The 23,006-nt window shown below is 32.5% G+C and overlaps 3 protein-coding genes across 7 annotated transcripts; 2 read left to right on the top strand and 1 right to left on the bottom strand.

Annotated features, from left to right (window-relative positions):
• Window positions 1–7,128: 7,128 nt before the first annotated feature.
• On the top strand, window positions 7,129–12,465 carry LOC129298023 (uncharacterized). The gene is given in 9 exon segments (XM_054936417.1): window positions 7,129–7,559; window positions 8,671–8,759; window positions 8,841–8,979; window positions 10,348–10,422; window positions 10,557–10,678; window positions 10,762–10,837; window positions 11,347–11,377; window positions 11,380–11,405; window positions 12,099–12,465. Coding segments are annotated over 9 exon segments (816 nt in total). The 5' UTR covers window positions 7,129–7,439; the 3' UTR covers window positions 12,237–12,465.
• Window positions 12,466–13,463: 998 nt separating this feature from the next.
• Window positions 13,464–18,271, top strand: LOC129302389 (calcium uniporter protein 6, mitochondrial-like). Of its 2 annotated transcripts, XM_054941237.1 has the most exons (3): window positions 13,468–13,719; window positions 14,279–14,684; window positions 17,409–18,271. In XM_054941237.1, exons 2-3 carry the CDS (start codon window positions 14,361–14,363, stop codon window positions 17,877–17,879), a joined length of 795 nt encoding a protein of 264 aa, XP_054797212.1. In that variant the 5' UTR covers window positions 13,468–13,719; window positions 14,279–14,360; the 3' UTR covers window positions 17,880–18,271. The 2 variants fall into 2 exon arrangements, with proteins under 2 accessions (XP_054797211.1, XP_054797212.1); XM_054941236.1 differs by having other exon boundaries at window positions 13,464–14,684.
• On the bottom strand, window positions 17,468–22,449 carry LOC129302391 (bifunctional bis(5'-adenosyl)-triphosphatase/adenylylsulfatase FHIT-like). Of its 4 annotated transcripts, XR_008591276.1 has the most exons (7): window positions 22,290–22,449; window positions 22,057–22,167; window positions 21,186–21,332; window positions 19,646–19,744; window positions 19,460–19,547; window positions 17,569–17,700; window positions 17,468–17,483 (listed from the first exon to the last, which is right to left on the bottom strand). XR_008591276.1 is itself a non-coding variant. In XM_054941239.1 (6 exons), exons 2-6 carry the CDS (start codon window positions 22,165–22,167, stop codon window positions 17,675–17,677), a joined length of 471 nt encoding a protein of 156 aa, XP_054797214.1. In that variant the 5' UTR covers window positions 22,290–22,449; the 3' UTR covers window positions 17,532–17,674. The 4 variants fall into 4 exon arrangements, 3 of the variants coding, with proteins under 3 accessions (XP_054797214.1, XP_054797215.1, XP_054797213.1); XM_054941239.1 differs by lacking the exon at window positions 17,468–17,483 and having other exon boundaries at window positions 17,532–17,700; XM_054941240.1 differs by lacking the exon at window positions 17,468–17,483 and having other exon boundaries at window positions 17,676–17,713.
• Window positions 22,450–23,006: the final 557 nt, after the last annotated feature.

Consider the following 23,006-nt stretch of genomic DNA (forward strand, 5'->3'; position numbering starts at 1 on the left):
AATATTCTACACAAACAACTTTTAATTTTCTGAAAGTAAAATTTTATTTTCTGAACGTGAAATGAAAGAAAACCAAACGGATCTTAAGATCTTCATCTTATCTTTTCTAATTGATGTAGAGTTTGTTTAGTTTGGTTTTTACTCGACGGACACACATAATGATGCCTATAGTTTTAGGCTATTCTTTTTTAATTGGAATAGGGCTAAAAGAGTCTTTGGACAAACCTATAACATTTTAAAGAGAATGTTTTTGCTAAAACTATGTATGTAATTTAAAGTGCAATACGTTTAACTTAGCATGAGTCACTCAATTTCATCAAAAATATATGTAAAGATTGAAATTCAAACTCTCTGTCACCTATTAAGTGACAAAAATCTTTATCACTTATGCCCATTTTAATTAGTTAAATATAATAAATAAATACTATATCTAGATATAGATTCATGTAATTGAAAACATGAAATCAATACTAACTATTGTTGGTTTGATTCAATGTGTGTTTCTTTAAAAAATATCTTAAGTTTTAAGTCTTCTAAATGAATTAATTGTGCAAAAATTTACATTGATGTAATGAATTAATTGGTTCCTAATATGAAGTTCAAAAAACTTACTGTATATAGAAGGAAATCGAAATTATCATCCAATATTCATTGAGAATATTTTTAAGAAAATGTAATTAATTATTACAAGAAAACAATATCTTATATTTTTTAAAAAAACATGGTATCTGTTAAAATAATTCTTATAATTTTGAAATTAATAAGTACTCCATTCCATTTTCATTGCAAAGAACTTATAATTTAATTTGTATAAATTAAAAATATTAAAATTAGCCATTGCTTTTAAATTTTTATAATTACCTTTTATGAAGCTTAGTATTAAATATACTAGCCACTAATACTTCATCCATTTCAAATTATACAATGATTTGAGATAATATTATGTATATAAATAAAATTCAATAACACTTTATAAACTTACTTTTACAAAATAAAAATATAAACTTTTAAAAATGTAACTTTAAATTTACCATCATTTCAATTCTTTTTTTGCTTAGAGAATAATGTTAAAAATGTATAATTAATAAAATTTTTTATTAAATTGTCTTATATTTTAGGATAATAAAATTTTTTTATTATTTAATTTAGAAGAAAGGAGTATTAATATTCTTTAGTTGCTGACAAGTTGCTTCTAAAAATAAAAACTTTACTATGAGGAAAAAAATTATTAATATGTAATTTGAACCCTAAGCTATAGGTTCAGGGGCGATTTAAATTTTAAATTTTTAAAAAGTGTATTTTGAATCCTAAAAATTAAAATTAAAGTAATTTCACCCCTACTGTTAAATTTTAACAAACATTTATTAAATTAGGGCCTGCTGTGTGATTTTCACCAAATTTTACTCTCACTTTCTCTCAACCCTCACTTGGTGGAAATTATATATTATGTCCCAATTTAACAAACATTTGTCTGAATTTAACAGTAGGAGCGAAATTGCTCCAACTTTAATTATTTAGGATTTAAAATATATCTTTTAAAAGTTTAAAGTTCAAATCACTCATGCACATTTAAATTGCATAAAAATAAAAAAAAGGGTTAAAGGTCAAAAAAATCCCTAAAATGTATATAAAAGGTCACAAATGATCCTAAAGTCAACCATAAGTCATTTATATCTTTTAACCTCAAAAATTCTTCACTCTATTACCCTTATGTTTTTTCCATCCATTTTTTTATTTGTGGGCCCACATTTAAATTTTTTAATATTTTTATTATAAAATATTCTTTTATTTCTCCTCCATTTTATCTATCTTTCTCCCCTTTTTCTCCCTCCGGTAGCTTCACATTTTTGCTCTCTCTCTCCCCAAAGCTTGTCCGACCTCCCCACCATCGCCACCTCTTTCATTGTTGGGTTGTTATATAGCATTAATTCAGCCTCCATACTACTCACATTCTCAACCCTACCCATAATCATGTCCTTGCATTGATCTTTAATCTCTAAGTGTGTGTTTAGATAAAGGGAATAATCGATTAATTAGCCTAAAATTGATTTTTAGGGCTAAATTATACAAACAATAGGAAAACCCAAAAATCAATTAAATAAGAAAAACGTGTGTTATTTGATAATCTATCAGAACTAGATTTGAAAATTTTTTTCTATCGTTATAGCACTAATTATTTTGTCAAATGATCTACCTGCCAATATTATCCTCACCTCTTTACGTGCATTCTCTCATTTCTCATTCCCTCTCTCGTGTCTTCTCTCATCTATTGTCTCTCAACCTCATCGATCTACAACTTCCTTTTGCTATATCTTCACCATCGTCTACCCACACCCAACATGGTCGCTGTTTGCCATCTCTGATCTATGGTAAAGGAAATAATCTTTGGCCATCCATGATCTGCCTGCAAATCTATGGTCCTTATCTTGTGCAATCCTTGTGGCATCCTCGACCTCCATCCATAATCTCCGAGCTATAGCCAGCGGCAGTAATCTCTTGCCATAGTCAAAGAAGGTTAGTCTTGCTTTGATCTACTCGCTCTGTCTTCGATCTGCTCTTCTTCTAGTGTCTTCATCTCCCATCTCCTGTGATCTATTTAAGTGAAGTTTCAAGTGGGGTAAAAGGTAAATGATCTTCTCCAACCATTATTTCGAACGATCTAGTGGACTTTTTTTTAAAGACTCTGTTCTTGCTAGTGTGGAATTTTTTCTCATGATTTCAAGCTTAATTGTGTGTTTTGAACCATTACAACTCATGACTAGTTGAACTGAACCATTATTTCAAACAATTGTAAAACTCTTGTATATTTTGCTATTTTTGTGCCTAATCGAACTCAGGACTTGATATGGGAAAGCTGTTGAAAGTTGATTATAGTTGATTTAAGCTATTGAAAGCTAATTTTAGTTGTTGAAAGGAGGAAATGGTGGTCTACATGATCATTGATTACTGGAGGCTTATTCTCAAACAATATATTGCTTTGTTTATTTATCTATCATCTAACTTTGTGTTGTTTATGTATTTGTTGAAAGTTGATTTCAGCTCCTTTAGAAATTGAAAGATGTTATATATTTCAATGGAAACATGAAAAATTGATTTGATGGTTTAGCCCAAGCAAATCTATGTATATTTAAATTATTAAATATGGCCAATAGGTATTTAAAGTTTATATTATTCTTTTGGCAAAATGTAGAGCATAAAGAACATAGAAATATCGGTTAGTTGGTGTTAAATTTTAGCATGAAGATTTACACTTGTGGTAAGTTGGTGTTAAATTTTGATGACTAAATATTGTCAAGTTTTTATCATATAACATTTTAATTGCAATTTCTATAATTGACTTGTTAGTTTTTTATATTCTCATAAAATTAACTTTTATATAGCATAATGAATAACGATAAGTCGAAAGCTTCATGAGACTGAAGAAATATTAGAATATTTATTGACATTTGTTTGGAACAAGCCCAAAAATCGCAAAGAAATGGTGGTAGCTTCACCAAAGCAGGATGGTTAAATATAATTTCTAGCTTTAATGAGAGGATTGGAAAGAAATATGGCAGACAGCAGTTTAAGAACAAGTGGGATAATATGAGAAAAGAGTGGGTGCTTTAGAATAAGTTGATTTCAAGTGAGGTAGGATTGGGATGGGATTATGCAAATAATACAGTAGATGCTCCAGATAATTGGTGGGAGAAAAAGATATTGGTATGATGTTATTATCTGAGGCTTTATATCTATTCTATTTATTTGTTTATTTTGTAATATTATTAGTAATTTATGTGCAACAAAATCTATTATACAAGAAAATTCAAAAATAAAGGATTACCATTTGCTAATGAATTAACTGAATTGTTCTAAGGTATCACTACCAATGGACCTAAAGCATGGGCACTTTCAAGTGGAATTTTGCCTAATATTTACAATAGGAATGAAGATGAGGACGAAGATGTATATCGCCCAGATATGGCAAATGAGGGTATTGATTTGGAAGAAGGTTCAGGAGATAGTGATGAGATTTTAGGAACTACTACTGAAGGAAGTAGTGAATTCAATAAATTTGTTCTGAATGCTTCTCAAGAAACTTTAAATGGAGTCAGTGGTAAGAGGAAGAGGGGGTGAAAGCAGTAACAGTAAAAAAAAGAACAAGTTACTTAGTACAAGTCAAATAGTAGATGCAATGAGTGTGATAGCTCAAACAATAAAGGAAGAATCTCAATAGGCTAAGCAAACATCAATTCCTGAAGTCATGTCTATAGTCAAACAATGGGAAGAAGTTGCACCTAACAAACATTGGGTTTCACGATGTATGTCACTCTTTATGTCCTAAGAGGTTAGGGTGATGTTTTTGACAATGAAGGATGATAAACAAAGCGTTCTGGAATGGTTGAGATATAAGTGTTATATAAATGGTTGATTATGAGGGTTTTAAAACTTGTTATGATCTTGGTATCTTACTTAAAGAGTCAAATATACCAATAATTAAAATTAAGTACATGTGTTATTTATGTGTTTGGTTACAGATGGCAAGAAGTATGAAAGAGTCATCTAAAAAAAGGTTGAAGAGAAGCCAAAAAGTTAGTACTACCATTAGGTTATATACAACAAAAAATTTGTGTAAAGAACCATGAAGAAATAGTGAATATACAGGTCATTTATGGGTTAATGAAATTTTAGAAGGACACCCAATTCGTTACTATAAAATGTTTAGAATGAAACCACATATGTTTCATTAATTATGTAGTGAATTGACATGGCATGGACTGAAGGAGATATTAGGCGAATAAGAATACAGGAGATGGTTGCAATATTTTTAAATACAATTAGACATGGGTTGGAAAATAGAATGGCACAAGAAAGATTTCAACATTTAAGAGAGACTATCCACAGACATTTCCACAAAGTTTTAATGACTTGCTCGAAACTTGCAATAGAATATATCAAACCACAAGATAAGTCCTTTCATACATATCAAACAAAATAGAAAATGATAAGTGATATTGGCCATTTTTTAAAAATGCTATTAGAGCAATTGATGGCACACATATTCCATGTGTAGCCCTTGTCAATGAAAAATTAAAATATATTGGAAGAAAAGGAATCACTACACAAAAACGTAATGGCTATATGTGATTGTGACATGTGCTTTATTTTTGTCTTGGCTGAATGGGAGGGTACTGCACATAATGCTCGCATTTTTCAACATGCTCTGATAACTTGTCAATGAACTTTCCACATTCGCCTTCAAGTATATTTGTTTGTTCAATTTATTTATGTTAGACTTTTCAACTTACAAACATTGATAGTAATCTCTTTTTTAGAAGGTAAATATTATTTGATGGATGCCGACTATCTAATATCAAATGGATATCTTAGTCCGTATAGATGAGAACGCTACCATCTTCCTAATTTTAGAAGATCAACTAGATTTACAAATAATAATGAAGTCTTTAATTATTTTAATTTAAGTTTACGGTGCACAATAGAAAAAATATTTGGAGTTTGGAGGAAAAAGTTTGCAATTTTATGTAATATGTCTAGTTATGACTATGATATACAAGTTCAAATCGTTATTGCATTAATGACGATACATAATTTTATTTGAGACACTCTAATTCTAATTTTGATTTTATGTATCATGAAAGAAAAGATAAGGAAGACCATGAGGATCAAGAAGACCATGACATTGATGAATATTCATCCTTACCATTATCCATAACATTTTCTTTATCAGTTATGACTAATATTCGTGATATCATTAAGGATTAACTTATATATTATTATATTCATTAATTGTTGTAAAATTAATGTTCAGTATTTAAGAATTAAATCTTTCTTTTTTATTAAATTTATTTTAACTAAGATATATTGAGTTACTTATTTACATAAATTTAAATGTTAATATTAATATAATTTAAATTTTTAATTAATTACATATTTAGTTTAAATAGTATATTTTACTTATTAAATAAAATATAACAACTTTGATAATATTAAATACAAATTTATCAATAATTTAATTTTAAAAAGTAATGTCCTTTATAATCATTTACACAATTAAAATTAATTTTAAATAAATTATTTAAACTTCTTCAATTATGTTAAAATTAATTTTAGAAAAATAATATACAAACAGATTAGATTGTATTATAGTATAATCAATTATGATTAAAATCTATTATTTAATTAATTATTTTCATAATTTATAATATCCATTTGCCATCTAAACGTATAGTCATTCTCTCTCTAAAAGCTCAGTCCCCTTGAACGTTCCCGCGTCCTATGCTTCACTTTGTTGCAAGCAACATGTTAAGTGAGTGATTCCCCATTCACGTCTTTTGCCATCACCTCCTCCTTCTCCACGTTCACCACCTGCTGTGGTGGAAGCCATAGCTGAGAGCTTTAGAGAGTGGCTCATCAATGGCGTCAAAGGAGTGTGTCATTCGGGCTTGGTCGAATATGAGCGTTGTGGTGTTTGGAGGGCTTGCTCATGCAGGACTGGCTGCCACATCACGTTGAGAGTTGTGGGGGGAGAGAGAGAGGAGAGAATGAGATAGAGTGGGGACGTTCTTTGCATGTTCTCCCGGAGTCTCTGCATGTTCTTTTGAGTCCTCCTTTCCTTCTCCCTCTCTCTACATGTTTCTTCTCTCTCTTTATACACACACAGAGTTTGAATGAAGAGGAGGGAGAGGACGAGAACAGTGAGAGAGAGAAAGTGGAGAAGGGAGAGCGGAGAGGGAGATTGAATGGAGGAGAGAAAGAGGAAAGGGGAAGAGGGAGAGCGATGAGCAGGAGAGGGTGGGGAGTGGGAACGATGGAATGAGAGATGGAGAGGGAGAGAGGAGAGAGAAGATGAATTTTTTAAAAAAAAATTATGTGAGTCACAAGCAATACTTTATAGTAAAAAATATTAAAAAATTTATATGTGAGACTCGACATAATGAATTTGTTGGATAAAGTTTAAAATTATTTTTAATCATTATGTGTACTGTATATTTTAAGTATATTTTTGACCCTTGTCTCAAAAAAAAACAGAGAGAGAGAGAGAGAGAGAGTAAAAACTTTACAAGGCACACTGCCATGGTGAAGCTGAAGATGTTACGATACGATAAGACTCTGCTGGAACATTGATTGCGTGATGTGATGGAGTTTCAAGCTTAACCATTTGCAATTACGTCTGGCCAAAATAACGAATGTGGAATCAAAGTGAGGTTGAAGAAGTAACCGTCGTAAGAGGAAAAAAACCTTCTGAACGACGATTGGAATGGATTCGCGATCAAGAACACATTGTTCTGATCTGACTGTTACGTTTCTTTGTTGTTGGACGGACATTGAGCCTAGCTATGAATACATCATCATCATCATGATGGTGGTGACGACGACGACGGTGATTTTTCCTGATACAGCGATTCCGAATTTCAAAACAGGCAGATTGATTGAATATCATGGACTTCATGTTTCCTTTTCCATTACCGATTGGTTCAATATCCTCTCGTGAATATGCTTTTTGGGTCATGTATAGCCATTGCCCTGCTGTCTTCGCCGGCATTCTCTTGTGTGTTATTGTAAGTAAAACTAATTTTTTTGTTAGTTCTTTACGTGATCTTTTTTTCTTTTGTTGCTTATAAGGGTTCAGGAAGGTAGGTGTTTAGAAAAACATCGAATGGGGTTTTTCTAGCCTTTATACCATTAATGGTGATGGTGTAATGAAATGCCATGATACTCTCCACATTTCAGTACATAATGAGGAATGGTTTGGGGATTTTTAGTTCTATTTTTGAGGGGGGACACAGATTTTCTTGCTTACATGAATGTCATTAAAGTGATTCCCTTTGCTATACGAATTTGTCGAATGTTCTTTCTTTTGTCTCTTTTCCATTTCTTTTTTTTTTTTTGGGTCTTTATTCAACCTTGGCCACCATAACATGAAATGCAGAAAGGCCAACATGTCAAAATTAATATCTCTTCACTGGCTCTCTTGCCTTTGTGGTTCAGTATTGGACATTTGGACAAATCATTGTATTTGCAATGAAGTTGGCTAGAGAGCTGTTGTCCCCTCTTCTCCACTTCATTTCTCTATTCCTTCAAAAAAGAAATTATTGTATTTTATTCCTTAACCCCCCATCTTCTTTTGTTTTAGGATATCACTAGGATGAACTTTTACACAAAGGGTAAATATGCGTTTAGAAAGCATAAATGAAGTGAACAAAATACGTTTGAGAAAATGAACTGTTTATAAATCGTAGATATTGGTATCCACGATGCAGATCAATCTTGGAATGTGAAATTCTTATATCCCTTGAATTTGAACTTAATGGCCTTGAATACCTCTTTGGTAGAGTGTGTCTTTGTTTAGTAAACCAACTGTTGGCTAAAGCTTAAAACCATAAAATATATTTTTTTTAAACAGAAAACTCAAGTTTCATTCAAAAGAAAAGAAAAGTTAATCTTTTGGTTATTTGAATTTTGAAAGAGTCATTCAGGCACAAAGTCACAGTTTGAACATTTTGTTTATATTGATGAACAAGTCTGCATTTGTTCTTTACGTGGCTTGTTATTTTTCTCTCTAGATGTTTGTCCAGTTTTGTTTAAAAGGGAAGGTAATATTGAACATAGTCTAGCAATATCAAGAGTCTATTGACATCTCTGTAACATGATCATTTCCCATTTTTGAAGGTTTATAGATTGACTGCTTGTGCAAGTTCTCTTTTGTTCAAGGGATATGGAAGATTGAGCAGTGCTAAGAAAGTTGAATGGAATAACAGGTGAAACGCCTTTTAATAACGGATCCTGTTTAGATTAATTATACTCATGATCAAAGAAATATTAATTACTCTCGAAATGCAGGGGTTCTCAACGTTCCATGCTCTTTTTGTAGCATTTTCATCCTTATACCTTCTAATCATCTCAGATATAGTTCATGAAGATTCTTTTGATGAGCTAGTTGTTAATAGATCATCTACTTTGTCTGATACAGTACTTGGGGTAAGTCGACAAATATTTATGCAAAATTTGATTTTATCTGTTACGTATTTTTCCCTTTTATTATATCAATCTGATCCGTTTGATTTGACTTCATTGATTTTTTTTTCACATGTCAATATTATTTTTCTTTAATCGTTCTGTTATATATACCCTACAAGAGGTAGTCCCGAATGATGCGTATTCAAAATGGATGACTGGAATAATAAATGCTAATCACGAGAAGGAATATAAAATATGTAGACTACTCCATGTAGAGTTTGAATTTACAAATAAAGAATGTGTAGCGGATCTCGTACAATTTGACTGAAGAGTTCTTGTGAAGGTTAACAGATAATTCAATCTTCTGATTTTAATTGGAGCCTGTCATGAAGGTTAACAGAGAGTTCACTCATATGATTTGAACTTAGAGCCTCTCCTGAAGGTTTTCTTTCTTTCTTTTAAACTTTTGCCACTTTTAATATGAATTATAATTAAAGAAAAACGACTCAGTTTCTTTTTCTGACATGATTAGCCAGTCTTAAATGTGAGCTTAACAAAGTTGAGAAAGTGAAACAGGAAGATTAAGGGCTTGTTTGATTTCCATCTTTAAAAATTGTTGTCAGTTTTTTAAAAACAAAAAAAATAAATAAATAAATAAATAATCATTTGAGTAACTATTTTGCATTTAGGTGATTTTTAAAACTATTCTCATTTAAAAAAATATATAAAAAAATTTCTTATTTTTTATTTTCAAAACATATTACATTTAGTCATTATAAGTTATTGTCATCAATCCCCACTAACCACTAACTACTTTGGTTGGCAACCACTGTCAACCATGGTCAACCACACTATCATCAGCCAACTTTTATAGTTCAAACTGTTTTGAATTAATATGAGTAAATAATGTTTTTTAGAACAATTTTTAAAAAACGTTTCTAAAGTAGGTTTTAAAAATGTAAAATTGAAACGAAATCAAACAAGCCCTAAATAACCAAGCTTGAGATGGCAATGAGCTTTGCATGAGAGAAATGGTTGAGTCAGGTTTAAAACGATTGAGAATCTATATGTTTTGTTTTCAATTAAATATGTACACTTGTGGGTTTTTAGTGGTTAGAGTTGGGAATAATAATTTGTGAAAACATTGATGATGTCTTCACTTTTTGGCTTTTCTCTAAACCATTCAATTGCTGAGAGATTTGGTGGGCATAGGTAACCATGATTCTTCATGTTCTGTTTTGTTTTATTTCACTGTGTTTCCTTTTTGATGTCATTTTCATCTCAACGCTTTTGTTATCGAATATTAATTTGATATCCTTCTTACTCTCTTTCATCTTTGAGGCAATTAGCTTATTATTTTGTTTCTTCTATCTTTTTCCCAATATACAGATTTCTGTAGGCTATTTTCTTGCAGATCTGGCAATGATTCTTTGGAAATTTCCAGTTTTGGGTGGTCTTGAATATGTAAGTGTATAAGATAAAAGCTTTCTATTTTCAATTAGTGCAATATCATGGTTTTCTTTTGGAAAATGTTGAACTATATTATGGTTAAGCAATTTAGAATTAGTAAAGCAACTCAAATAGTTTGTTACATTTAGGTCCTACATCATGGATTATCCTTATTTTCAATCACACTATCTCTGCTAAGTGGTCAAGGACAGATCTATGTGCTGATGATTCTTCTCTCTGAAAGCACAACTCCTTTTGTAAATCTAAGATGGTAAGAAGTTGTTTAGAAATTTGATTACAATCATGTACTTCTGTCAACACTGACTTCTGACTTTAACTTAACCATATCAATAGGTACTTGGATGTTGCTGGCCTTAAGAACTCCAAACTTTACATTGGGAATGGCATTGCATTATTCTTTGGGTGGATGGTAATGTCTGATATCCTTCTGATCTTGATTTTAGTTCAGTTTTCTTGAAATGCCTCATGTATGAAAGTTTGCGTTATGTACCTGAAGAATTTCCGAACAGGGAGGCATTGTATCTATGCCTTTAATATATACCTATTCTAGCATAGCAAGCAGTTGAGCTTAAAGGCTTTTACATGAGCGAACATCATTAAAAAAAAAAACAGAGGTTGATTATACAATGTAGAATATGATAATGATACGAGCAAGTCTCTGTCAGTCAAGCAAAAAACATGAAATGCCTTGATTGCTGAAGCTTATGTGCTTTTAACGAGTAATAGAAAATGCTTCTTTAAATTTACAACAGATTTAAATCATGCAAGCAATGGCTTCATGCTTTGCGATCTGTGAGTGGTTTTGATGCAACTATGAAACTATATTTGTCCTGTGTGGTCCCTGCCCCCCCCCCCCAAATTTTTTTTTTTACATTTTCTGTGCCTAATTTATCATATATTTGATCTATTGTGCCGCAGATTGCAAGGATTTTTCTGTTCATCTTCTTTTTTCTCACATGTGGATCCATTTTGATGAGGTTAGCATTTTTTCTCTTATTTTCCTTGTACATCTTCCTTTTATGTCAAACACACAAACACTGTAAAATTACATCTTGTAGTTTTTACATCGATGTTTGGTCTAGAAGTGGTTAGTGACTCCTCTCGTATCTGATCATGAAGACAGAGACTTAAAAAGTAGAGTTTGCTGGGTGTTCTTTTCTTTTCTTTTCTTCTCTTTTTTGTGGTGGTGAGTTGTCCAATGCATAAAATGTGGGCTTCTCTTTTATATTTCAACATCACACTATTTACTCTCGTAAGAAAAGTCCTTCCACGTCTCTTTGAATGGGTAGGTAGTTTTGACGATTAGTTTTGGGCCAAACACACGAGCAAATATACACAGGTTATGTGGGGGTTGGTAATCTCTTTATATAGTGGATTGACTAAAATAACCTTTACTCAATAGGATACTTACTCAGTCATAAGTCACAAGTTAGTGTGAGAAATCGGCATAAATGTGCTCGCAGTAAAGATGACTTTATAGTTATAGCCTTTGTTAATGTTGTCTTCTAGTGGAAAACTAAGTATTTTTGCCAAATGAAATGTATCATTCACACTAAACCACATACATAGTGTAAAAATTAATAAGATTCTATGTATATAGATAATTCTTCCTGAGAGATTTCATTTAGAATCTGAGTTAAAGAAAAGTGTGTTGATTGACACTGTTTCAGATAAGGGGAATCTGTGCTTTGGGATTTTACAGCTTGATTGGGGTGCCTCCTGTGCTGGCAATCATGAACATATTGTGGTTCTGGAAGATTGCAAAGGGTATGTTTAGAACTATTTCAAAGGCAAACTACAGCAATTGAGCCCCTCAAGAAGCTCCTATTATGTAAACGACGTTGCCCCTTGCTTTCATTTGCAATCCATATTTTGTAAACGACGTTGCTGTCAACTTCCATATGCAGATTGCAACACATATGAGAGGAACATTACTCCCTCCCTCTCTCTCTCTCTCTGTCCATATAAATTTATATATCATTCTCAATGTCATTTCGTCACATGATATATTATTACATGGCATCACAATCCTAAGTATGCATATTCATTATATTGAGAAGGGATTTAATTGACAATGAGTCACCTATTATAATAGTACATTAACACAAATCCAGTAATAATATAGTGTGGGTGGCATGAATAATTAAAGGTAATTTGATATTTAAATTTCAGTTTTTGTATATATAAAATATAATTTAGTTAAGAAATGTCTATCTTTTACCTTTAATACTTTGAGCGAGATAATATCTGTTGTCAAAAAATTTATTCCTTATATTTTTAAAAAAAGTAGTGTTTTTTTTTGAGTAGTGAAACTTGTTAATGTTTTTTTTTAAATATTATAGATATTTTGGTAATAGTTAAAGGATAAATTCAATCATAAAATTTAAATTACAAAAATTAAAATTAAAAATAATACATTTTAGAAGTTAGCAAAAGTCATTTAACCTACTGGCCATTAATGTGCAAAACAAGTGCTTCTTCTTCTTGACCTTAAAACAATTGTTCTTTGAAGAACTTGAAAAGGAATCTGTAACGCAATTTTTTTTTTTTGTAGGATTTTTTTGGTCTGGTTCCATGTACCTGCCAAAATATTTATATAACAGATAAATATGTGATATAATTTAAATAATCAAATACATAATAGTATAAACGTAATATAATGTGCTGTACTGTTATAAGTACACTGTACATATAGCTAATTTATAAATTTAGTTTAATGCATATAATTTGTAGAATATATTGTCCCTATCTACAAAGACATATATATATATATAAAAAAAGTAAAAGAAACACATGAACTCATATATTGTCCAAAATTGACCATTTCTCACCGAATATTCTCTCTACGAGTAAAAAAAAAAATAGGATCAAAAAAAAAAACAGAGAGAGAGGGAAAGAAATGAGAATACATCTACAACCACATATATTTGACACTTCGCCCTTTCTTTTCTCTTTCACTTTCATTTGACTTTTCATCTCACGTTCTCAATCCTTACATAAATTTTAAATGGTTATCATTTAATATTTCATAAAATATTTGTTATTTGTCAATTACAATTTAAAACTTTTTATGTCAAATTTTTGCAATTTAAATTGATTTATTCATTTTTTGAATTATTAAATCGTAGCCATTAACGTTATGGGGTCAAACTCGGTCAAACGTGGAAGTCGAGAGCTAAAGAGCCGAGTATTTTCCTATTTGGTGGACGGAGGTCGTGAAAAGTCATCTTGACAAATCGTTAAGGCACTGTGAATCGGAACGTTGGATGTTTGAGAAAGTCATGGATCACAGTACATTCCCTCGTTTTTGCTTTGCCCTTCCCTTCTCCGCTGTGCTTGCCTCGCTTTCCTCGCTTTCTATTTTATTTTTACATTTTTAGAAACTTCGCAATTCGCAGAACCGTACTCCGTCTATTTTATATAATCTAAACCATTCCACTTTCTTTTTCATAAATTAATTTCCCGAAAGTAGTTCGAAATATGATTGTTATTAGCATTAATTTTTGAGACTGATGGTTCTGGAATATGTCGGAGGTGGAATGAAGAAGATTGGGGGTGGTAGTTCTATATGATTTTCGGAGTCCAAATGGAATAATAATAATAATAATAATAGTAATAGTAATAATAATTGGCAGTTGTGTTGATTTTGGTTTATATAGAGTTCAATACTTTTTATTTTTCCTTTGGAAATCGCTTTCTTCGTCGGAGTTTTCAAAATGTGGAGTAGGTGGTGGTGGTGTGCCGGCGGTGGAGTCGGTTCATTGACACAGAAAGTATCTGCGGTTGTTAATTTCAGCCATGGCTGTGGAGGGAAGCTTCGTCCCCTTAATCCTACGTCATTGGGTTTTAGGTATATTGCAACAGAATGTGGAGGAGGAAGAGGAAGAGGAATAATTGCTTTATCATTTGTGTTCAATGAGATTAAGAGAGGGATGTCTTCATCGCCTGAAGATTCCAGTAAGTCGGGATCATCAGAACCTGATAATGGCTGTACTAGAGACGAAGTTAGTGGGGGAAACGATTCCATGTCCTTCGCAGAAGCTAAGAAGCTTATGAGATTGGTAAATGTGGAATCGCTCAAGACGAAGCTGGAAAGGGAAGCGAAGGAAGTTATTCCGTTCTCTGAACTTCTTCAATTGTGTGAGGACACTGGTGTTGCTAGGTCTCCTGAAGAGGCTTCAGCTTATGCTCGCGTTCTTGACGAAGCTGGGGTCATTCTTCTCTTCAAGGATAAAGTCTATCTTCATCCTCAAAAGGTGAGTTTTACTTTTACCGTTTGATGTTTGCTTCCCTTACTTGAAAATTTTGTTGTTTGAACTATCAGCTTTTTTGGTCAAAAAAAAAAAATCAGCTTTGATGACTTTTAAAAAAGCGAATAAATATATCGATTTTCTTACTTATCAGGCTTCTAGTGACAATTTTTATGTTGTGTCCCCTAAGGACATAAACTTATAGTTTTTCATGTGACTTAATTTATCTATTTCTTACATGATTTTATTATGGCCTCGTATTAAAAAATTTGTTTTTTTTTTCTGTCAGCTGTAGGATTTCCATTTGAAAGGGTTCAACCCCTCTTTTGACCCTGTTAAGTCCTCTAAGCTAGTTGTGTTGTTTTTTCACCTTTCATACCATCTTTGAATTATATCCTTAGTATGCATACTTTGCTTATGCTTGTGGAGCATACAGTAAAGCATTTCCAGATGGAAATGTATTATTAAAAGTTATGTGTAATTGGCATTACTTCTCAAGAGATGCCATCAACACTTCATTTCCTGCTTCTTGTTGGGAGGAAACTCTGAACCTTTTTGTTACGTCAATATATTCTTTTCTTAAGAATGATTATATCGGTAGTTGTGCTCTGTTAAATTAAATCCTCTATATTCCTATATTTTAAGAAGTGAGTAACACAAAAGAATGTGATGATGTATGAGGTTGGTATTCCATGTTTGTACTCATTAGTATTATCATTTTTTATCTTTGAATGTATAGGATTTAGGTTAGTTACTTACAGGTGTATATTATACTCCTTTTAGTCCAAATTATAACCAGTTTTTTAAAAAAATTCACATATCATGAAGTCCTCATTCTCATAAAAAAATATATATTATTTTTCTTTTGTATCTTCAGCTCTAATTACCAATGTATTTCATGATGAATAAGAGATAAATTTATATGAGAATTTAGGTTAATAGATATAAGGAGTAAAAGAGAGGGAAAGTTTCATATATACTAGGTTATCTATATTTTAAACAAAGATTAGTTGAGGGAAAATACTTATATTTTGAATCAAGGGAAGTTAGTCTCCAGTAATATTTTTAATAATCTTTTAATAACCACGCCTTTGGCATTTTTTTGTTGCATTGATCTAGTTTAGCTATCATGTTTTGTTGCAAGCAATAATTTCCCTCCATGTAAAAGAAGAAAACAGCAAAGTTAATAATTTCATGAAAGAAAAAAGAGCTCCTAACTTTGAATGTTTCATAGAATCTTCTCACTTCTCTCGTAATCATTTCAACTTCAAAGATTCTCCTCATGGATGCACATGTCATTATGAATTTTATCTGATTTTATTGACAGGAATCATACAATTAAATATAGTGCCAAAACTTCATGTGAGCCATTTGACTCTGCTTGAGAGCTGTTTCATCTACAGAGACCAATAATTTTGCCAAAATTCGGCAATCTGTTCTTGTTGGTGCTTTTTTTAATTAAAAAAATATATGATAATTCGTCTTCTTGATCATTTGTGTACCATATGGTTTTCTTTCACTTTTGAAATAGGCATTGGCTGCTTTAGTGAAGAAACGTCTGATCCATTCCTCTTTGCATCCAAAAGCATGATATCTTTCTGTGGTGTCTGCTTGGTGCTAGTTAAGCTGCAAAGATTTTTCCAAGACACTGCCGATATACTGGACCAACAAATTGAATTTTTCAAAAAATAAAATTGGGAAATTATTTGGAGGTTCCAGTTCCTTATCATCCTATGATGCCTGCCCTGAATTGGATGTTTTAAGATTATCCTGTGTGTTCTCATCATTATCTTGGAGTTGCCCTTATGAATCTTGCTACAATTTTCCCCTGGCAGTTCACTGAAAAATTTAGAAGACTAAATGGGGATTTGTCAGAGTGGCATTGAGAACATGATTACCTTTTCATGTTGCCTTGAGAAATTCAGTCTTCATCATAGTTCCAATTTCTCCAGTCTGACATGTTTCTTACCATTTCTGTCTGTGTTCATTTTGTTTGAAATGGAGTAGAATCAAGGGAAAAAACATTCTTCTACCAATTTCAATTCTTGGTTTTAATTAATAATGTATTGATGATTTAGCTCAACATTATGTTTAACTAGCAAATAGGGCAATTCTATTACTCACAGTAAGTAACATGATTCCCTCGTTACAAGCAGCATGCTAGAGAATGCTCAACTATCTGGAACTAAAGTGATGATGAACTGCCTAGTATATTCGATCATAATTGATGAGATTATCCTGACTAATCACTCTAGGTTGCTTTGTCATTGGTGGTTAGATTTTTTTGAAAGCAGGTGAAAACAAGGGTCCTAGGCCCTTTTGTGTGGAAGTATCAGAACACGCATATGACTGTCTCAAAATCTGATTGCCTCCTAGCATTAAATAATTATAAGTAGCATTTGTGCTTACTTTCAGTTCTGCAACTTGATATAGCTATGCTTGAAGTACCTACACTGAGGCGGCTGGCTGGATTATTGTCTTTGTTATGTTGTACAGCTAGCCACAGTAGAACTCTGGATAGACTGCAACAAGTAATTATTTTTAGAACTATGCTTTGTATCATCTTGTTTGCTGATATGATACAACCCCCTCAAGGAAATGATTTTAAGAAGTATATGATCATTCATGAAACTTGGTGACTACTACAATATTTGATTGCTTAGGCGTTTGATCTACCTTTTAGCATCTTGCTTGCCGATTCCGTTTAGTTTCTTTTCTCTGCATGTTCAGGTGGCTGATCTGGTTCAGAGAGCTGTTCCATTGGCACTGACTTTTGAGGATTCCACAAGTGAGGAGTTAAGGAAGCTGCAGGAAAAGAAACTAGAAATCGATATGTTGGCACATAAACAGGTCCGGCGCATTCTCTGGTGCGGACTAGGAGCCAGCTTACTTCAGGTTGGCTTCTTCTTCAGGCTAACATTCTGGGAATTCTCATGGGATGTGATGGAGCCAATTGCATTTTTTGTCACATCAGCTGGCTTAGTCATAGGCTATTTCTACTTTCTGATCACTTCAAGGGACCCTACATACCAGGACTTTATGAAAAGGCTCTTCAATTATAGGAGGAAGAAGCTTATCAAGAGGTATAATTTTGATGTTGAGAGATTCAAGGAGTTACAGAAAAGAAGCATCACATCTTTACATGCCAATACCATTTTGATGAAGCGCTTAGGGATGAAACTGGATCTGGATGACTCTTAACTAAAAGGTTGACATTCTTTTTTATCAGATGCGTTTTTTGCCAGTCATACATCCTTCCTTGGAAGTTGGAATATACATTTTTCATAGGTTTCTCAGTGGAAGTATAGCATGTGGACCTTTTGTTAACACTAACCAACCTACTTTTGACTTTTTAAAACAAGTTTCCACATGTAATGCTTCTGTTGGAGAATTTTGATGTCAAATATTACCAAGAACTGCACTTGTGGTCACTAGGTTTTTGTTCCCCATTACATGGACTTGTTCCCCAGTTTTGATGTTGGTGGGAATAAGTTCTAAAGTACCAGCATGTTGCTCTTAATTATTCTGCATGTATGTATACTTTTTCTTCCTTCTCTTAAGAGAGCATCAATGAGGATCATATCTTCTGCTTCCATTTGTTTAACATAATAATGGCACTATGTTAATCTGTAAGTACTGCTAATGTTCTTAGTCAATGGTTATATATTTTGGTCTATTTTCTCTTGCCGCAAAGTATCAATAGGTCTTGTTTAAATACAAGTGTGTGCGGAAATTTTCTTTGGAATAACAATATTTCACAAGGCAAATACTAGAATGATAAAACTTAGAAATTTGAATAAAAAAAATTATTTTGGTTTTTAACATATATGGCAGCTTCTCATTTGGTCTCTTGGAGAATCTTCTCAGTTTGATTGGTCACACACACACACACACACACAATTTAGTTCTTTATAAAAATAATTTTCTCAATTTGCTGGCTCGTTGACTTTTTTCTAAAATTAGCTTTTTCAAAAAGAAAATTATTATATATACTCCCTCCATTAAAAAATGTAAGGCATTTTTTGAAGAGCTGAATGTTCAAAAATATAAGTTATTTTTAATCTTTTGAGGTGTAATCATTACTTTTTTTTTTTCAAAAGTGTCCTTATTGATAATAATTTTATATTTATTATAAGGTGTTCAATAGGGGTAAATACAGAAAGATAAAGTTAGTTTAAAAATAAGTAACTACTTTATTGGAGAGTGAGATTCAATTAAAAAATGGAGGGAGTAATATTATTATATCAATTTACGATCAATAATATTATCAACCTAATATTAATTTCATTAATCAATTTACTGCAAATTTAAAATCTGTTTTTTTTTAACTTCTTAAGAAATTAACTAAGCTAAACTTTGCCTCAGTTGTTTTGTTATTAAATGGTTACTATTAATCTCATGGAAAACCAAAAACAACCTATCCTCTATACATAATATAAAAACTCTAATAACAGATTATTTAAGATCATGCAGCGCAATAAATTATTCATGATCCATTGTAACTTATTTCTCAAACTTTGGACAATACACTAGACTCATTAATTATAACAACAAATAACAGTAGAAAAAGTTGAACTATCCAATCATATAATATCCTGATGTCCTCCGCAACCACAAGGCCTGAAGCTAGCCTCAAGTTTTAAGACTTATTTTGTACCTATAAATTTGATTATTATACCTGAAACAGTCCAACTAGACTGGAACAATGGTGGGGGGTATCAAAGGATTCCACTTCTATTTCCCACGTTAAGATTTTCACGAGAAAAGTTTTCTGTACTCACCCGCCTCTGCAGCCATCACTTCAAGGCTTCTTTTTGGCCTCTCCTCATCATCAAGCCTCCTCTTTAATTGCTTCTCTTTCAAATCAATCTGAACCAATATAACAAACAGCAAGTATCAAATGAAAGTTAGTTAGAATTTGATACAAACTTTCAGGAAGGAAAAATAGGTAAAAGCTTTCATCCTACTTCATCATATATGTCGTCATTGTTGTCAAAATCACCACCTTTTCGGGGAATGATATGGATGTGAACATGAGGAACTGTCTGTCCTGCCTGGGGCCCATCCTAATGTACAGAAAGATGATTCAGTAAATTTTCTCAGATGTAAACAGAGTTATGTGCTGCATACGGACCAAAAATCACAATGCTGACTTCTTGATCATTAGACAATATTCAAATGATACTGTCTATTTGCTAACCGAGGGCAGCTTAAAAGGTTGGTAAGGTTGGAGATTTAGATAACGCGAGACAAGTTTGATTCTTATAATGTACTAAGAAAAAAGGAAAAAACAAAAAGCAGTACCTTTCGATAAAGTGTTTCTTGAATTATAAGAGGTCAAACAAAGAAAGAATGTGTATGGAACCCATTTCTTCTCTAGTGTCTAATTTAAGAGACTTCAAATCCCACAGGCTAATTCTCGGTGCATTATGTCAGAAGAAAATAATCTTACAACACTAACAAAAAGCTTTACCCCACTAAGTGGATTTAGCTACATGGATCAGAAGACATTATTGTGCTTCACCAGCAAGCAAATCTTTACATGTATTGTTTACTCCCTCCCAAAATTGCTTTAGCAACCTTCCTATTCCTCTTAGCTATTTCCTCCACTTCCTCATGACTCACAAATCCCTTCCTCCGAAAGATTTCTCTTGACAATCTCCCACTTTTAACCCTTTGACTGCCACCACCTGACCCTTAGGTTTAAAACTTGTTGGCGCTTTTGTTCTACACTTAATACACCCATCAAGGACCAGGATCATATGCTGTGCTGTCACATCTTTTCTAGGAATCACTTTGCAATTTTTACAGTCGCATAAAAGAAAATAATCATACATCACTCTCAAGAGTTTATGATAAAGTATTGTTCGGTAAGTGTAACACTGTACATTCACAAGCACTTGATAATTCTCACATACAAGTTTTCAAGTACTTAAGAAATTGGAATATCCAGTCCATGCAACAACAGTTAGACAATAGTGGAATAGCTAGAGTAAACTATAGGTGGATAAAGTGAGTTTGAGAATAGCAGTCCAAGATAAAGAAGGAAAATTTGAATGAACAAAAACCCTAAAAAGATTTCAAACTTCACAAAGATGAGGGAACATTCACATGCGGTGGAATTTTTTTTTTTTAGAGTACAAACATCACATCTTACACGTTTTGTTTTTTTTTTTTTTGGGGGGGGGGGTTGGTTCTAAATCAGCCCCGTGGGATCAAAACCACCACCACCCATATAGCAGGGGACAACCTTTGCGACAATGCACCACATGCACGTCTTACAAGCTCTACAAGTACTGACATGTATGAGCATTATCATGTTTACATATAATATAAACAAAAAGAACTCGAGCCACACAAAAAAAAAAAGCAAAAAGACTAAGAAAATGTCAAAAACCCAATCAAAGGAGGGGGGCTGCATATCAAAGGAATGAAACCAACACAACATGCGCAAATAAAGCAAGAAAAACGTAAGTGGTTACATGAGCAGATAACAATTCAACTTACTTGGATACCAAATGTAAGAGATGATGCATTATGGTAGCTTTCAAGCTGCCTACCAATTTTCTGTGCTGTGAGCCACAAATCACAAGTCTCATCAGCAGTGAGATCAGCAAAACGCTTCACTTCACGCTTTGGGCACACAAGCACATGTGGTTTATGTTAAGTCAACCAAATTCAAACTGCGTTAAAGTTTGCGCTAATAACCAAAAGAACATATATCTCATTCTTGCGACATTATGAGCAGCAGCCATGTGTAGCCAAATTATATCGTGAGCTTCTGTCATATGGATACTAGCGGGCATAAGCAGGCCATGTCATATCACTTGTTTAACAAAACAATACTGTTTCACAACTAACTTTACACATCATTATCCAGGTTGCTTGAAATATGAAATAGCAACGCCTGAACGTAATAGAACAACTATTTTAGCGAAATTATTCATATTTCCTTGATGAAATCACATATCTCAAATTAGACACTCTAATTGTATAAAAGCCACCACATGCGGACTAACCCAGAACCGATTGCGCGAGAATTATAGTTGTTAAATTCAAATTATATAGTGGTAGGGGATGCTAAAGAGACAAAATAACTATGCTAGGCTTGTTTTCAATTTGCAACAAAACAAAGCCACAATTGAAATCTACCCCACTAAAAAATTGCAATAACGATCGCAACCATGCTCTGTATCAACGAAGCCAATAAAAAGAAAGGATATGACCTGCAAAAGGAGAAGGAAACTCAATTTAGCTGAAAACTAATTGAATCAAAGATGAGAAGGAAAATAATCGAGATGAACTGACTTTGGATAATTAATGTAAAATAAAAAACGATCAGCAGAGGAGAGGAAAGTGAGAGTTGAGGCAACACAATACCCGGACGAACAGGACTAATGTTTACAAAGGCAAATGAAAGCTGGGTGGTATAGAAAACTTCACTCTCCGAAATCTTGTATTTTCCAAAGGGATAATAATGCGCAGCCATCTGCGTTTATTTGCAAAGGCCATTACACACATGTGTATATATAGAAAGAGAAGAAGACGGGTGGGGAAAACTCAAACCAGGAAAAAAAAGAGAGAGAAAGAAGAAGATGAATGCGTAAATACCCTAATGGTCGAAGAGGAGATCGATCGCAGTTGCAGGGCTGGATAGATGAAGAAGAATCAACAAGAATAGATGCTTTTCCATTTGCATTACTCCTTGAAACTTTATAGTCGAATTTTACAATTTTTTAAGGCGACTTGGAGAAAAGACACTTCTTCGAGTTTTCTTTAATATTATGTAAATTGTTTTGAACAAGCAATGAGAATTGCAAAGGAACAAAGCATAAAGTGACGAGGATGAAGATTAGACTACATACATACATACATACATACATACATACATATATATATATAAGAAGTCGTACAGTTGAAAATGCAACGATCGGGATCAACGGAAAATTCAGGGAAGCCTGAAGCAGAGATGGCTTGTTTCTGTTTAAAATAAAAAAAATTTGCTCACATTTAAGAGTGGATCCAGCCTTTAACAGGATTAGTTTTCACAGGAATTTGCAAATCTTAAAAAAAAAAATTATTGAATTATCAATTATCAATAAGGCTGACCCAATTCTTAGATATCCAATTCTTAAAAATTCAAGCCCTAAAATTTGTATATCTTAAATTAATCATTTTTTTCAAGCTTAACTTTCATTGATAGGGGTTTAGGAATGACCTCCAAAAATGGCATAGTTTTTCTAATTTAAATTTTTAAATATGTCAATACATAATTTAAAAGATTATGTTATATATATATATATATATATATTAATTCAAAAATAAAAT

This window comes from Prosopis cineraria, unplaced genomic scaffold, assembly GCF_029017545.1.
Source record: "Prosopis cineraria cultivar Desert tree isolate PC_DT_omini unplaced genomic scaffold, ASM2901754v1 PC2, whole genome shotgun sequence".
Classification (NCBI taxonomy): Eukaryota; Viridiplantae; Streptophyta; class Magnoliopsida; order Fabales; family Fabaceae; genus Prosopis; species Prosopis cineraria.

Coding starts and splice junctions, on each gene's coding strand:
- LOC129302391 (XM_054941239.1), bottom strand. CDS start 22,167: ATGGCTGCGCATTATTATCCCTTTGGAAAATACAAGATTTCGGAGAGT. Junction 21,333..22,056: donor TTAGTCCTGTTCGTCCGGGT/ATTGTGTTGCCT, acceptor TAACATAAACCA/CATGTGCTTGTGTGCCCAAA. Junction 19,745..21,185: donor CTCTTACATTTGGTATCCAA/GTAAGTTGAATT, acceptor TCTGTACATTAG/GATGGGCCCCAGGCAGGACA.
- LOC129302389 (XM_054941236.1), top strand. CDS start 14,145: ATGTGGAGTAGGTGGTGGTGGTGTGCCGGCGGTGGAGTCGGTTCATTG. Junction 14,685..17,408: donor TCTATCTTCATCCTCAAAAG/GTGAGTTTTACT, acceptor CTGCATGTTCAG/GTGGCTGATCTGGTTCAGAG.